The sequence below is a fragment of the Amblyomma maculatum genome, chromosome 8 (genome assembly GCF_055883805.1).
Source record: "Amblyomma maculatum isolate TAMU_Amacu chromosome 8, ASM5588380v1, whole genome shotgun sequence".
Classification (NCBI taxonomy): Eukaryota; Metazoa; Arthropoda; class Arachnida; order Ixodida; family Ixodidae; genus Amblyomma; species Amblyomma maculatum.
Genome location: NC_139351.1, coordinates 33,121,716 through 33,137,927, shown reverse-complemented (window position 1 = coordinate 33,137,927; position 16,212 = coordinate 33,121,716). Strand labels below are relative to the sequence as shown.

Genomic DNA, 16,212 nt, shown 5'->3' with positions numbered 1-16,212 from the left:
TTCATAGGCGCGTGCCCGGAAAACGCTCGCTTCGTTGTTAGCCGAGAAACCGAAGATTCCATTCTGCTGAGAAAACAAGCGTGAATCATTCGCTGACTGAGAGAGGCCAGCACCACCCTAGGCGCGCACTTCGATGTAGACGTCGCCTGCAAGTGTACCAACCCGCATATATCATCGTCGGGCTCTTAACAAGCTGTCAGAAAACCTCCCACCGTCTCTTTCTTCATTCGATTTCTTTTTTTCAATTACACGGCTGAAATCACGCGCGTCTCGTAGATAACGAATTTATTTACTTTTTTTGGCGCTGTTCTTGGAGTGCATTAGGAGCCGGCCCTTTCCCCCTTTGCAGAGGCAGACAAGGGGCGATATCCCCACACCAACGCGAGCGCTCTTCCATATAGGACGCATCAAGTGCGGTGCGGCTGTCGATCGATCTTCTCGCTCCCATAGCTCACGTGTTGCATTGACGCCGAAGACGCCTGATTTATGTGCATAGATTACCGAAGAAAGAGATGGAATGGGCGGCGCTAAGCCTATGGACCTCTGTAATAACTGCAGAGGTGCCGGCCCTACCTTTTTTTATTTTCTTAATCGTTCCATCTGTTCCCGTATGGTCGGGAAACCTCTGGGGAGGCACTTACTTTGCCAGGTGTATGCGCGCTCGAACCGAGCTTTTTCTTTTTCTTTTTAGCACCGCCTCGGTTTTGTTTGCCGGCTGCGTGGAGAGGGATGAGTCACCCGCCATTACAGAGTGTCGGTATCTATTATGTGCCACTTGATGCGCTGTACACGAAGCTGATGGATGCATCGGGTCTGCAGAACCAGGAACTGTTGCGAAGCACAGGCGATTGGAAACGTTGTATGCAGCAGTTCTTAGTGCGAAAGCCGGATGTTCAGAGCCTAGCAAAATCGTCGAACGGTTGCGTGTGTCACCGTGTAGTGCTCTCACACTTAAAAAAAAAGTAAAAAAAAGGGTAACCGCCTGACCAGGGCCGGCTCATACCGGTCGGTTTGAACTGGGGTTCAGCATCCAAGCGGTCCGAGCGTCTTAACCACTAAGCCAACACAGTCAATGCTTTCGCTCGTTATAATCAGTCTTAAGCAAGATTAAACCTCCATTTTGTTTTCAGTAAACATCCTTGTTATGTTATTATTATTATTATTATTATTATTATTATTATTATTATTATTATTATTATTATTATTATTATTATTATTATTATTATTATTATTATTATTATTATTATTATTATTAAGGCGGAATATTTAATCGTCTATATGGGTGAGGCAAAACCGTGGACGCAAAAAGTGGAGCCACGAGGCATATCGCGGCGTAGTAGTATGACTTCCCTTTACGGCTCGGTTCAGGGGTTTGCAGTGTGTGACAGATATTACGCATTTCCTTTCCTCTAAGCCAAGTACGAAAACCTTAGTACGATATGTAAAAATAACTATTGTTAATTAGTGACGGTAATAATTAATCTCAGTAAATGAGAACAATAAAAGGTAGAAACAAAAATAACAGTCAAATTTAGTAAAATAACGCGAAACTAAAAAAAGACAGAAGCAAAAATTAATATAACATAAAAGCATTTCAATGTAAAATAGTAAATACTGCAAAAACGTCGCTGCAGCGCTAAAGCTTGCACTTCCTCCCAATGCCGTATCTGGAGTGACCTGTAAGTATTTTTAATAGTTAGTAGTCTATTCCGAATAGACCAAAGAGATAGCACGCCAAAGGATTACAGATAGTCACGATGAATTAACGCATTATTTGGTTGATTTCCTCACCGCAACCGACAGTCATTAGAACTGTTCCTTCACAATCGTCGTATTTTCGGTCGAATTTAAACCTTTATCATTAGAGCTTTTTCACTGAAAAAGAATTAGTGCTGCAAACTGGCACTGGCTGTAATCTCACGGGGTCTGTCTGTTTTGTTGGCTGATCGTATAGAAGATCGTCCAAATAGGGCAAGTCGACCTGTCAGAAATTTACTGGATATTTTCTATATGTCATCGCCTGGTGATTAGAATAAAGCTCACTGCATTGGTCTTGCTCCTATTTGAAGTGCAGAAAATTTTGATTCCGAAAACGTGAGGGACACGCTTCCCTGTTTTATCCAAGTCTGCTGTAAAGCTTTATGATAGAAAATTGTGCCTGCACGTTTTCGGAGCGTAACTGTGAGCGTTTTACTACGCCTTGTTAAGCTCTGAAATGCTTTTGTCTTCCTTGTTTGCCACCTTGAGGCTACGCCGATCCGGAACCGAGCGCCAACATCCGGGCACAGATTTCCCGTCATCCGGGCACCGGACGAGATTTAACGAGAAGAGCTCTCTGGGCTCCAGAGTGATAGGGTAGCTGCGCAGAATAACGGCTACGCGCCGTCCCCGCGGATGACAGTCCCACAGTAGAGATGCTTAAATTTCCGGAGTCGTATACTAGCGTAGACGTTTAATGGTTTAACCCCCTCCCCTTTGACAGGGGCGGGGCAATATCAGCCACTGCTACGGGTCCAGTAAACCGGTACACGTCTACGTCAGTACGTCTCCGGCAAGCTAAATATATCTAGTAGATATATCTAAAACAAGACGATGGGGTCTGTGTCGTCTTGTTTTAGATCTGCACTGTTGAAATCATACCATCACAAGATGGGATTGAGCTTTCATCTTCAAACTGAAAAACTCGGTAAAGCGGGCTACCCAACCTCACTTTTAAGTAGTACGGCTAAATCCTTGCTGAAAAAGCTTGGTAAGACTGAGCCTCCCCTTCTCGTGGGCTGGCTAGCCGAAATAAGTTCGTAGGTCTTCCACATCTCCTTAAGATTTCTCATAATCTTTAGAAGTTTGCAGGCAGATATGTAATTATGTCTCCGCCTTGTTATCTTTCGAAACTTTGCAATTTGGTAGGAAAGCACACATCTGAACCCGTAATATCTGGCATGATACATTTAAAAATGTACGTCTCATGCTCAGCAGGAATCGGGTATGAGATCCTGCTTAGCTGTAATCGCTTTTATGTTAGCCAGGCAGGTAGGTTCTTATCCGTTTACAAGAGCACGCGTTCTCCCTGGAGAAGCCGGGGGTACCATGCCTGGCCGTTCACTATCGAAATCGCGGAGGCTACTATCCTAAGCCTAATTGCACGCGAAGACTGTAAGCGAAGAAAGGGACAGTTAGCACTAGAAATTGTCTAATCTGAGGCTATATTGAAGTCACAGCTTCATGCAAGTGTTAGCAATCCCTCAGTGTCCATTCTGCATGCAATGCGCCTTCTTCGATTGTTGCTCTCCCAGACAGTATCGGTTTTCTCTCTCGCTTTGGTTGTGCCTTGTTTGCGCAGCATTCATTCTTTCTTTGTGCCAATTGGTGTCGATTCATTTGCAGCTGTAGTGCTTTCTCGTGTTTTCAACCATCTTAAAGTTGACTGTGTCTTTTTTTGTGGCTTTCATTCTACATACGTCGCGACTGTTATCATAACGTTTGCAGTTTCTATGCTCATGTTTCTACTCACCCACTTTCTGAATGTTGGCAGATTGCGCACGTCTGATCAGTATAAGACAGGCGCGTTTTCAGTGAATGAATGGATGGATGGAATATAGGAGCGTCCCCTTTGAAACGGGGTGGTAGCAGTAGCTATCATGCTCATTTTTCTCCCCATATCTTAATTATTGATTTAGAATGGTTAACTATTTATTAAATTTTGCTCCTACATTACTAACATTATGTCACTTCTCTGCTTTTAAGCCACCAATCTTCCAGTCGTTTTTTGCTAGTTTACACCGCCGGTTTATTCACCCGGCCACTGTTATCTCTAAACCCCAGAGCTTCAGGAACAGTGATTGCGCCTGCACCAACTTCCGGATGGATACCATTACATTCGAGTATAATATGGTCAATTTTTTCACTGGTGTTTCCACATACAGCACATGCGTCATCTCCATTGTTAAATTTCTTTTTGTAGCTGCGTGTTCTAAGGCACCCTGATCTAGCTTCAAAAAGTAGGGCACTGCCTCTTGAGTTGTCTAAGAAATCTTCGTTCCTGATCTGCATTTTCCACTTTCGGTATAATTCCACACTCTGTTTCTTTTCCATCAAATTTATCCAGTTTTTACCTTCTGTGTTTTTCACCTGTTGCTTTCAATGTTGTTTCAATTTGAGTACCGCCCTCTATTGTTTCCTTGCCTCTGTCCTGGCGTTTCCGTGGTGTTGTTCCTTGCTATGCCTCACACTGCGGTCAAGGCTGAAACGCAACTCGAATATATGACCATGTTTATGTTTTCAATTAACTTTTTATCTGTTGTGGACCATCTCGACACATAGGAAGGAATCTTGGTTTTGCAAGATATCCAGTAGTTTTCTCGGAAAAAAAAATCATATGCCACTTGAGGTGGAAAACGCCGTTTTTTCCATTTGAAAAAGTTGCAAATCCGGAGAGCATCTGCTTCCGCACTAAACTTTTGTCACCCATTATCTTTTACTCAATAAATCTATGCAACTTATACTTTTATAAAAATTATTAGAAACCCGTTTTATTATCAGTTGTTGTCGTAAAAAATCGGAAACTTTGCGTCAGGAGCAACGCGTTGCAAAAATGATCATTTTCAACGTTACATACTGGCATGATGCCTTAAGCTATCTGTATTAAAGCATTTTATCTCTATTACACGGGTTACGCTCTTAATTTAAACGAAATTGGGAGCTCTAGATGGTCACGTGTGTTCACAAGGCATCAAAATCGCCAGAAATTTGAAAGCAGCAAAAAAGGAGGCAACTTTGATTTCGGGTAAAAAAAGGAAAACGTCATCTCGCTTTTTATTAAAATCTCTCTTAAAAATCATCAGCACCTCAGAAATATTGCAGAGTAAAAAAGTGTTGCATTATATTGTTTAAAATTGTAAAAATAGCTATAAAACCTAGCGCTTGCCCTGAAGTTTTCCAATATTCCGACCGACGTTCTGGCACGACTAAATAAAATGTTGCCACTGAAACTTATAGCTTATATTATGAAGGCCGTGTTCTCTATTTCTGGAAAATTTTGAAGCTCTAGAGCTGTCCGTTATTTCTCCATATTATATTGAAATTGGCCAACATTCAATAACATAAAAAATGGACAACATTGATTTGATTTAAGAAACTACCCCAAATTCAATATTTCTTGAAATCAACTAACAACAATCCTAAGTACTTTATAAATATTAGGCACTAAAAAGCATTGCATTAAATAAAATATAAATATAAATTTTAATGCATGTTTTAACTCTGTAGAAGTGCTTATAGCTTCCCCTTAAGGAGTAGGCGTCAAAACATCGATTTAATATTTACTGGATTCAGCTAAATTTTATCTTACGCAATATGCAAAGCCTACTCAAGGCTTACAAAGTGTTTTTATGCTTGTTGGCAGGGTTGAATATAGCTTCAGATGGGATAAATTCGCTATTTCTGGCAATTTCATGGCAGAACGCAAGTGACGGTTGAACTTTTGCTGTATCCTGTAGTCTATTTTATTGCGGGGTGCAGTGCTAATCAATCCACTTCTTAATAATATTATTTCATTTCTCGGTTATGACAAAAATTGAAACTACTACATTTTTGAAGATTTTTTTCTAATGTGCACCTAGGAGCAATCATAAGGTAAAAACTTGGCAGCATGATAGGATAGTTTTGCTAGAATGAAATATTGATTTATGGAAGGAGCACGATGAGCCAAGATGACGAGTATTCTGGTCGACATATCCATCTAGCTCAGAAAAAACGCGATTCAACTAGAGGCGAATCCGCCGTCCACCTAAACTGCAGGTTGCGCTTTTCAGATTAGATGGACGGTGGTTTTGCTCCGGGCTGGCTCTTTATTTCTTGCCTGGTACAATTCAAGAAAAAAAAAAAAAAGGGGGGGGGGGGGGCGACAGGAGACTCTCAAAGGGCATCCTCTCTCCTCTCTCCCCTGCTACCAATGGCTTCGATCGGTCCTCATCACGCCGCGGTTAGTCGGATTAAAGCGTAGCCAACTTCCTTTCAAACATGCACCCTGCGTTGTATACAGCTAGCTGCTAGCAGGTGAGGGGATTATTCACGGAGGGTCTGTCGACGCCATTAACAGCTGAAAGGGGGAGGGGGGGGGGGGGGGGTATTTGAGGAGGATCTGCTGCTTTTTTCTGTTGTTGTATTCGACTACAGGTGCCTGGGAGAGAGGTGATTTCTGGGGCAGTTACGTTGTCTACCAGCAAATAGCGCTAGAGTTCGATCAACTCCGGGCTGTCGCTGATATACCGTCGCGAGATGCTCAACTGTGTATTCTTGCTAAACGTGTTTTTGTATGCATCAGTTTTATCGCGTTTAGTAAAGCTGAGGTCTGGGCGAGTTGGTGCGCATTTATACTGGGGAACAGCGCAATAAGCGCAAGTTTTGCCAGGCGATATCAAGACGTTCTCTTTTGTGACAAAGGCACCTTTCCGCGGCTTCTCGTACATTCAGTTTCTCTTTCCAATCCGTTCTGCCCCTTCTCGTCGATGTATTTTTAAACGTCTTTTTTCTCTTTCCTTTTCTTGTGAGAGCAAACAGATCCCGACATTTCGCGTTTCATCTCTCTCTCCTCTGCTCCTCCTCCACTTCCTATGGTATTGCATTTCATTCCGAAAAAAAAAAAAAAAAAAAAACAGGCTGAACGACGTGACCGGCAGAGTGTTCGAGCGGAAAGAGACGATTGCCACCCGTCTCTCGTCTACCCCTCGAATTCTTTTTCTTTTATTTCTTTTTTTCGCTTTCGTGGGTTCTCTCGATTTCTGATTTTTTTTTATTTTTTTTTTCGTTTTCTTTCCCGTCGTTTTGCCTCCGCGTTCTATGCCACTCAATCGGCGAACGCGCGAAACGATGAAGACGAAGGGACGCAACGGGCCGAAAAATTCACTCTGAATTCCCCGAAAGCTGCACCACGGGGTTTCAGCTCGCACGACGCCAGTCTGCAGATATCGAGTTCATCGCAATATTGAGTATGAAGCGCACCTTTGGCGTGTAAAAAGAAAAAAAAAAAGCGAAAAAACACTAAACGGAATTAAAGTGCAGAAAGAATACAATGCCATCGGTAGAAAAGGTGCGCTACGTACCGTGAAGCGTGGGAAGTAAAATTGTTCAAAACTGCTTAACCCAGAAAAAAAAAAAAAAAGGACGCTTTCTTTGTTATGCGTACAGTTGTACATCTCGCACGTCACACACGGCAGAACATTTGGACAGCGATTCTGGTGGCACAGAAAAAAAGCTGGGTATTTGATCTTTTTTTTTTTTTTTTCTTTACTGATTTTGTGAGGACTTATATACGTATAATCTGGAATTCCTTTCGTCTGTCATCCCTTGGAAGATGGGCTGTCTTCTCCTCACTCGCTGAAGCCTGGAGACTTAGAGGCCACGGAATGCCGCAATTCCTTTTCGTCTTATTCTCGCGGGGCGAATACAGGCGAAATACAGCCCAACTGTATATTTTTGTGCCGCGCCTCATTCGTAGATGTGATGGAATTAATAACCAGCTACCGACAAGCGCCATATGCGTACCTAAGGACCGCAGTGTTAATTTGCAAAAATGAAAAAAAAAAAAAAATAAGACCAACCAAGAGTGCTACACCTGTTATTCGTCGACTCGGCAGGATACATTAAGCAACGTCTACCGGGCAGTCAAAAAGCCCTCTCACAAACGGTTGCACAGGTAGCGCGATAAGCCCTGTCTTAAATCTTAAAGCGATGAAGCCGCATTTCGGTATTATTGAAAAGAAACGAACATAAAAAAACTCCGTGGCAGTGTTTGTTTCCCGTAAAAGTTGTGTAGATGGGGCTTTTTTTTTTTTTATGGCATAGTACAGCGTGGTAACCGACTGTGCTTCGTTGATATTGAAGATGAAGGGGGAACTGCTCTGAGAAAGTGCTTGTGAGAGGCGGGTTACATGTCTTGGGGGTAATAGTGGGGTGAGAATAATTGTTCGGGCCGGTAATCGGACCTGATTTCAGTATGCTGTTCACGAAAAATAATTTGTTCCGATCTCGATTCTTTTTCCTTCTACTGCATTATCTTTTGCCGACCAGGCTGCTTTTAATATTTTGTAGAGCTAGGTTCAGGCAGCGCCAGGAAAAGCTCCAGCGATAAAACCAAGGAGTATGTCTTGCCGAAACAACAAGCTTCGGTCGCAATCGACCCACTGCGTGAAGTACGCGTGCAGGGCAGCCTTTCATAACTGCATGAGCATTCTAAGACAGTGCTGTGCCGACAGATTGCACTGGCAGTGCGTTGGAGCTCCCGTGAATGACGTCCTCTGACGATGACAGGCTAGTTCCACCCGAGGCAAGTTTCGGAGCTAATGAGTGCAAGCTGAACAGACTTTCTTCCCTCGCGCAGCAGAAAGAAAGGGACGGACCTTTGGCCATCGTCGTAAACCAGTGGACTCGCATACATGCACCCTATCTCGGGAGGTACGAAGTCCGGAAGTGCACGCATGGCGAATGGAGCCAACGATACGAGGCGTGGAGCAAGCATCGTGCCGTGAAATCGAAAGGATCCTGTGCCAGGCACATCCTATACGGCGCGCTGTTTCTGCGCCTTATGGCCTGGCGTCTTTTTTTCGCTATCTTTGTTCATTCCTCCCTTATGCTCTTCCCGCGCCTGCTTGCATACGCGTCGTCATACGCGCCTGGCCCCTGCTTCCATGCACGCCACATCTGTGCGCACGCTCGTTTTATAGCCGACGGAAAGCGCTGTCGGCGGCCCCCCGGGCAGCCCTTCCGTCGTTCGCCCCCCTCGAGCTGTTTCCGCATTACGCGCCGCCGTTCGTGTAGTGCTTGCTTCAGCGCTTGTCTTTCATGCATCCCTTCGGCTTATCGCAGCTTGCATCGTCGTCTCTACCTTTTTCCGTGCGGAGCTTTGTTTTACCTCCCCCGTTTTTTTATTTCGCTGTGCATCGCGATAGGGATGCCGAGCAGCGTAATTTCTGCCATCGCAGCGCACTGCGTCGACAGTGAGAACTACTATGTGTGTCGTTGCCCACAAAAACTGTGCATCGGTGTTGGAGACGCAGCCCGCCAGGGCCCCGTAACGCGTTTGACTCACAAACCTCTTCGCTGTTTATTGTCGCCGTGAGCGCACTTTCTAACAATCGCGGTAGCCATCGACAAGCTCGCTTAACGCAGGTAAATAAATAACTGTCTATGCATCGGCGAAAATTATTGGGACGCTTCGCCAGGTTTTCTTTTTTTTTTCTTCATTTTAAAGGGGCACTTTTTTTTCTTTAAATATGAGCATATATGCTGATAGTAATTAGCGATGAAAATTCGTAATAAGCAAACAAATTGTAGTTGCAAGAGAACTTCCTGAATAAGTACAGAAAAAAATGACTAGTCGCCGTTGTTTTGGAGTTCTTGTAAAAGTGGAACCACCACCAAAGCACAGAAAGAATAAACTAGGTCGATACATTGCTGGCTAATTCTAGTTCACAAAGGAATTTTGCCCCCTTGGAACTTCCATTGTAACTAATCATGTATGCGCGTCACAGACTGTGGTAACTTGGTTGTTCTTGCTGCCCTGGAAGACCTGTTATTTGATACTTGTGTTCAACATGAACAGCCGGTAGTTATTGGTCATCGTTGTCATGTCTATCGAACTGTTTCGAGCCGCAATTAATTTTCACTTTCCTTAGTAACGGGCGATGTCACCTCGCTTCCATCTGCAGGCTAAGAGTTCCTGTCGTGCTTTGTCAAAAATTTATTCCGAGAGACATCATTTTCTGCTGCCAGATTTACTTGGTGTAGCTTCCTCAATGGTGCATAGTTTTAGCTAGGCAGCGCTTCACACAGAGAAAGAGAGAGAGAGATGCTTTTTTTCTCTCTCGACCATGCGGAAAGGAACAACGGTGCATCGCGGAAGTCATCATCGTTTCGCACCGGCCAATCGGGCGGCGCGGAATGGCCGGAAGCGGTTGCACGCCTTTCTGTTTCTCCTCCTTCATCCACGGCGCCACTTGCCTGCTTGCTTCGCCTGCGCGGAATATGAATATCGGCCTGACGGAGGGGGGCCAGTTCGGGAGGTGTCATTTGTGCGCGTGCCAAAGTACCTTATTCGTTCCGCGTACCGGTGCATTACTTCTGTCTGCGCTAAGGTATATGGTGTGGAAAAGGGGAAATACGGAAAGTGAAATGACTGCTTAGAACTGAAAAACTGAAGAAGGCGTCCAAGCGTGAAAGAAGTTGGCTCGCCGATAGGATGAAAACTGCGAATGCTGTTACCAGCACACGTTCATAAGACAATGCAGTGCACAGAAAACAGATGCGGAGAAATCGAATATTTTCATTTCGACACTTAAGCTTCATCTTTTAGGTATATGACACGATGGCGTTAATGGCTCCCGTTTGACGGCCCGTTTTTTTTTTTTTTTTTTTGTTTTTTTTTTGGCTCCTCTTGGTGATCCTCTTTCGCGTCAGTTATCTTCACTAATCGCTTAATCTGCAGTCTTCTATCTCTGCTTCTATATACCCCACGCATACTCATTAAGCTATAGATACTCTATGACGTGTAGTACCACGCGACATGGGTATGAATCCCCGCTTTGACCAAGACGTCTACGGACGTGGCTGCGTGGCCCATGGGCACTGTGGGTAAAAATCATGGGCACTGTGGGTAAAAGCAAGCCATACGCATCATAACCTCCTCCCCTCGAATGTCACCGTCGCACATTTTGTTCATGAATTTAAATGTTCTACCCCTCTCGGCTCTTTATCTTTATAATATCGGTATTCTATTCTTTAAGATTCTTCACCATCAGTTCCCACTTAGTATTTTTCCTCCCGGCATGATCAAAAGCAACTGCGTTACACGGTTCGCTCTACATAATAATTTTCTACTACCAAAGGTCAGTACTAACTACGGGAAACAAGGCCTTCAATTTTCGTCCATATCATTCTGGAATTCTTTGAATTTCGAAATTAAGCAAACTAATACACTTTCTTTGTTCAAGTTGAAATTAAGAAATTTGCTTCTTAATTTGTGATTGGTTTATTTACCTTTTGTGTCGCGGAATTCATGTGTTTTTGTACTATTTTCTGCATTCTGTTTTTGTATCTAAATCTGTTGGCAATACACTCTTTACTATATATTTCGTTATTTATTTTCAGTGTTGTTTCATAAAATTTCTTACAATAATATTATTCTTATGTTGCCTATCAAAATCTATTACCATGGGAGGTCCCACCTGCGGTCTTGTACCATGGGACCTCTCGCTGTATATTATTGTACCTTGTTTTTTGATGCAAAAATAAACTTTCAACTTCAACTTCAACATGCGATCGAAGAGCCCTACAATGCTTGGATTTCAATCTCACTCTCCCATGCCCAAGTAGCAAACACCTCCCAACTCCGCCATGTCATGTGGTCTCGCCATCGCTTGACGACCAGTCGTGCACGGCCAAGCCGGCCACCAGCTACACCGGCCACCAGCTACACCGGTCATTTTTCGCTCACAAAACCGACGCCGAATATTCTTTTTTTTTTCCTTTTTGGACGTATGGGCAGTCAAACTGCAGTTTCCTTTCTCCCCGAATCACTCTTCGCCAGATTAACGTGGACCATTAATTACTAATAACGAAGAATTTATTCCCAGATATTTGCAAATTGTGGCACAACCTATTTTAGTCATTATGCTGTTTCTTGTGTAAGGGTATGAGTTAAGTCTCTCTCTGCCCAGCCGCATAGTTTGGAGCGTCTACTCTCTCTGGCCGGGTTGGGGACAGCTGCGGGAAGGTCAGGTCTTGTTTCGGAGGCCGAAGTTTTCTACTGCCGGCGCAGTTATTCTTCCGCTGGCCGTCCGCGCGGCTCCAGGCCGCAGACCTTCTATCCAGCTTTAATCGTTCAGTGGGAGAAGGTGCAGGACGATCTCCTTTTTCGGCTGGTATATTGTTCATTGATTGCTGCCTTTTTCTTTGCGCGCGCGCGCGCGCGCGTGTGTGTGTGTGTGTGTGTGTGTGTGTGTGTGTGTGTGTGTGTGTGTGTGTGTGTGTGTGTGTGTGTGTGTGTGTGTGTGTGTGTGTGTGTGTGTGTGTGTGTGTGTGTGTGTGTGTGTGTGTGTGTGTGTGTGTGTGTGTGTGCGTGCGTGCGTGCGTGCGTGCGTGCGTGCATGTGTGTGTGTGTGCGTGCGTGCGTGCGTGGGTGCGTGCGTGCGTGCGTGCGTGCGTGCGATTGTTGAATATTTGTGCTCTCATCAACATTAAATCAGTGCAGCAGTAGTTTGATCAGCAACCATGATGTGCCCTTCGCATCATTTTCTTCCTTCGTGACGGTCCGGTCGTGCTGCGATCCACAGCAGCACTTTCCAGTCAGCGCAAATATCGAGCGCTAGCGCCTGTGCGCCTTCCCTGTAAATCTTGCTTTGCCCCATCAACACACTTTGTGCGGTGAAGCCAACCAACAAATGATTGCACAATTCAAGAAAGCCACCGCACTGTTGCGTCGAGAATGGTGTTGTGCAGAATCTAACGCTCTGAAGCTGGCACATAAAATTAGTGCACTTCTCCCGTAAATCCATATATGCCACTGTCCTTGTGCGACTCACTTTCACGGTTGTTCGGGAAGCATCCCAGTATTATATAGCCATTGAGGCGGTATGCAAATATGGTGGGGGTTGCTTTCCTGCGTGACGATTTGGCACCATCTCAGCGCATTGGTAAAATGTGTGCCATACTACTTGAGAGCTACCAACCGAGGCTTCTGTTTTTTTATTTAGATCGGTGACCGTGCTTGGGTGGGCTTCGCTGCCTTCTTTGATCCCGAGAAAGTGAGAACTCAGACAGTTTTAATGGTTGATGCATTATGCGTGGACAGTTTGGCTTCCCCGCATTCGCTCATTTGGTTGGTCTGTCAAACTCTCTTTGCTAACAGTGAAGAGTGATTGCCCCCAATCTCCACAAAAGATTTCTTGAACTTTCATGTTCGTGCTGTTTGTGATTATATTTGCTTCTCCCTTATGTCCTAAGGGAAAATAAATGGTGATGATGATGATGATGAAGAAAGGAATTGAATGAACCTTCTCATATGCAATGCTCCCTTTAATAGCAATAGTTAGTTAGTTGGTTAGTTAGTTTGTTTGTTTGTTTGTTTGTTTGTTTGTTTGTTTGTTTGCTTGTTGGTTGGTTGGTTGGTTGGTTAGTTAGTTAGTTAGTTAGTTAGTTAGTTAGTTAGTTAGTTAGTTAGTTAGTTAGTTAGTTGGTTAGTTGGTTAGTTGGTTAGTTGGTTAGTTGGTTAGTTGGTTAGTTGGTTAGTTGGTTAGTTGGTTAGTTGGTTAGTTGGTTAGTTGGTTAGTTGGTTAGTTAGTTGGTTAGTTGGTTAGTTGGTTAGTTAGTTAGTTAGTTAGTTAGTTAGTTAGTTAGTTAGTTAGTTAGTTAGTTAGTTAGTTAGTTAGTTAGTTAGTTAGTTAGTTAGTTAGTTAGTTTCCGTCAGTGGGGCTGAGTAAGAGAGCGAGTGATAGCGTGCGCATGTGCCCGTGCTATTGCCGCATATCCTGCTAGAATGTTACCCTTGCGTTATTCCCTGCGTTATTTTGCCACGCACACACATCTGTTCTTGTCAGAAGGCACCTATCGGGAATCGGTGACAGACTTCACGTGACATTTACTGCGCTCTCTCTGTATTATTGCAATTAAAGGCTACCCTAAACGTTCACGTCTTTTCTTGACCTATCTTATTCGGGTGCACTGCTTACTCATCTTGATACTGACCTTATCCCAACCTCATATGGACAACCTTCTACCGTCGCGGTCATGCACTATACGTGGCCACCTTTGTGAGGTTTAAGGCCATATTTGCTGCCTCGGCTGTTATCTAAGCGATTTTTTATGCAAGTGGGACATCCTGACTGACGAACAAAAATATGTCATACGCGAAAGCAGACGCCGGAAAAGCGGGCTAGGGAAAAGGGCAGATCGGAACGCGAACACGTAAACGTTTCGTCCGTTGCCCTTTCAGGTTAGGGCGGGAGCCTGATGCGTGTCATCGCATCTGATACAATCTCTAGAACTGGGCACGAAGCACTTCGTGTGTGAATGTTTGGAGAGCAATGGAAAATGAGGTGTGTAATCCCCGCTTTGTTTCTCTCTCCTCCCTTTCCTTTATCCCATCGCAGGCCCCATCCACCACGCACCGGCGCAGATACCGCAGTTTCCGCCCGTGTTCCCACACTTCCCGGGACTCGGAGGAAGGTGAGAACCATGCTCTGTCGCCTGCCTATTCTTCCAAAACAAGTGAGAGCTTCGACCTAGTCTCATTTTTGGCCTCTAATGCCTTTTGGCCTCTAATGGTGGCGTGATGGCTTCATTTTGAGGCTCAAACGAAACTCCTTTGGCTTCAGGACTTTTGACCAAGACTGTACCTAGTCTTCGTGCGTTCTTCCTGCCGGCGCATGCATCGACATACTCTTCAGAACCAGATACTCATGTGGGCACGAGGCAACATGAGAAAAATGGCAAAGAAAACATCGGAAAACAACTGCGGAAAATTTTACAACATATACTGCAACATCCTGTAGATCAACGAAACCGCACAACTCATTCTAGCGAGCCTATATGTGCGCTATGCGTTTATATAGGTTGATGAAAAAGTAACGTAATAGTAATCGTTTACTTTTCCATAATTGTTCATTTACTTTTCCTGGCCTCTAAAGGACCTCTCATATCAATTACATTTCAGATGAACTAACTGTTAACGGTCACTGTCATATATAGCCGAGGGATACGATGCAGCATTTTTCCTTCTCCAAAGTTTATGTACTACTGAAGAATAAATACCGGTCTTTTTAGTCGTTGATTTAAAGAACAAATTGTAAAACGAATATGAAGGCGACATTTAAACTCCGTCGATAAGGTTATGACGCAATAGGGTTTAACACACATCGGCGATGTTTTTCACTTTTTTTTTTTAATAAAAAAAATGGCACCGTGTAAAGAAGATGACGACCTGGCACCAACGCGCCGGCATCTTACTTGCATAGCATCAGCAAACATTGGCTTTCTATTCTGAGCAGTTTCACACTTTTGAACATATTTTTCTTTTTATTTATTTATTTATTTATTTATTTATTTATTTATTTATTTATTTATTTATTTATTTATTTATTTATTTATTTATTTATTTATTTATTTATTTATTTATTTATTTATTTATTTATTTATTTATTTATTTATTTATTTATTTATTTATTTATTTATTTATTTATTTATTTATTTATTTATTTATTTATTTATTTATTTATTTATTTATTTATTTATTTATTTATTTATTTATTTATTTATTTATTTATTTATTTATTTATTTATTTATTTATTTATTTATTTATTTATTTATTTATTTATTTATTTATTTATTTATTTATTTATTTATTTATTTATTTATTTATTTATTTATTTATTTATTTATTTATTTATTTATTTATTTATTTATTTATTTATTTATTTATTTATTTATTTATTTATTTATTTATTTATTTATTTATTTATTTATTTATTTATTTATTTATTTATTTATTTATTTATTTATTTATTTATTTATTTATTTATTTATTTATTTATTTATTTATTTATTTATTTATTTATTTATTTATTTATTTATTTATTTATTTATTTATTTATTTATTTATTTATTTATTTATTTATTTATTTATTTATTTATTATTAGAACCTCAAGCGCCCAAATGGAACATTACATGAGGAGTGGGCACTTGAACAGCGGTTAACAATGGTTTTTGTAAGGTGATTACAAAGGTGATGAGGCTTCTTCGATGGCAGTCTTGAAATGAGCAGGGTCGGAGATTAGGGCAAGGCTGCTGGGAAGGTCATTCCAGTCGCGAGCTGTGTACACGAAAAAAGACTTTTGGAATGTAGTAGTGCGGGCACGATGCTGGATAACGCTGTTAGAATGGCCTGTACTTGTGCGTACCATTTAGATGAGCTGGCTGTCGCGAGGTGAACTATGAAAAAAACTTGTGATAAAGGCAGAGGCGCGAAATTTGGCGACGGAAAGCGAGAGAAGGAAGTTGAAGTTGGAGCTTTAATGCGGATATGATAGAATATCTTGAGTAGTTTGAAAGGATAAAGCGAGTAGCACGGTTCTGTACAGATTTAAGAGCTGTGATAAGGTTAGTTTGGTGAGGATAAAAGATTGCGCTAGCGTATTCAAGTTTAGGTCGCACAAGTGTTTTG

At 42.5% G+C, this 16,212-nt stretch overlaps 1 protein-coding gene across 1 annotated transcript in view; it reads left to right on the top strand.

The window, feature by feature from the left end:
- The window catches only part of LOC146180867 (tyrosine-protein kinase transmembrane receptor Ror-like), a 389,432-nt gene that overhangs the window by 325,581 nt on the left and 47,639 nt on the right, over positions 1-16,212 (top strand). The window contains exon 5 of the mRNA XM_084576195.1: positions 14,142-14,217. Coding sequence (XP_084432321.1) covers positions 14,142-14,217 — 76 coding nt within the window. The remainder of the gene's footprint in view (positions 1-14,141; positions 14,218-16,212) is intronic.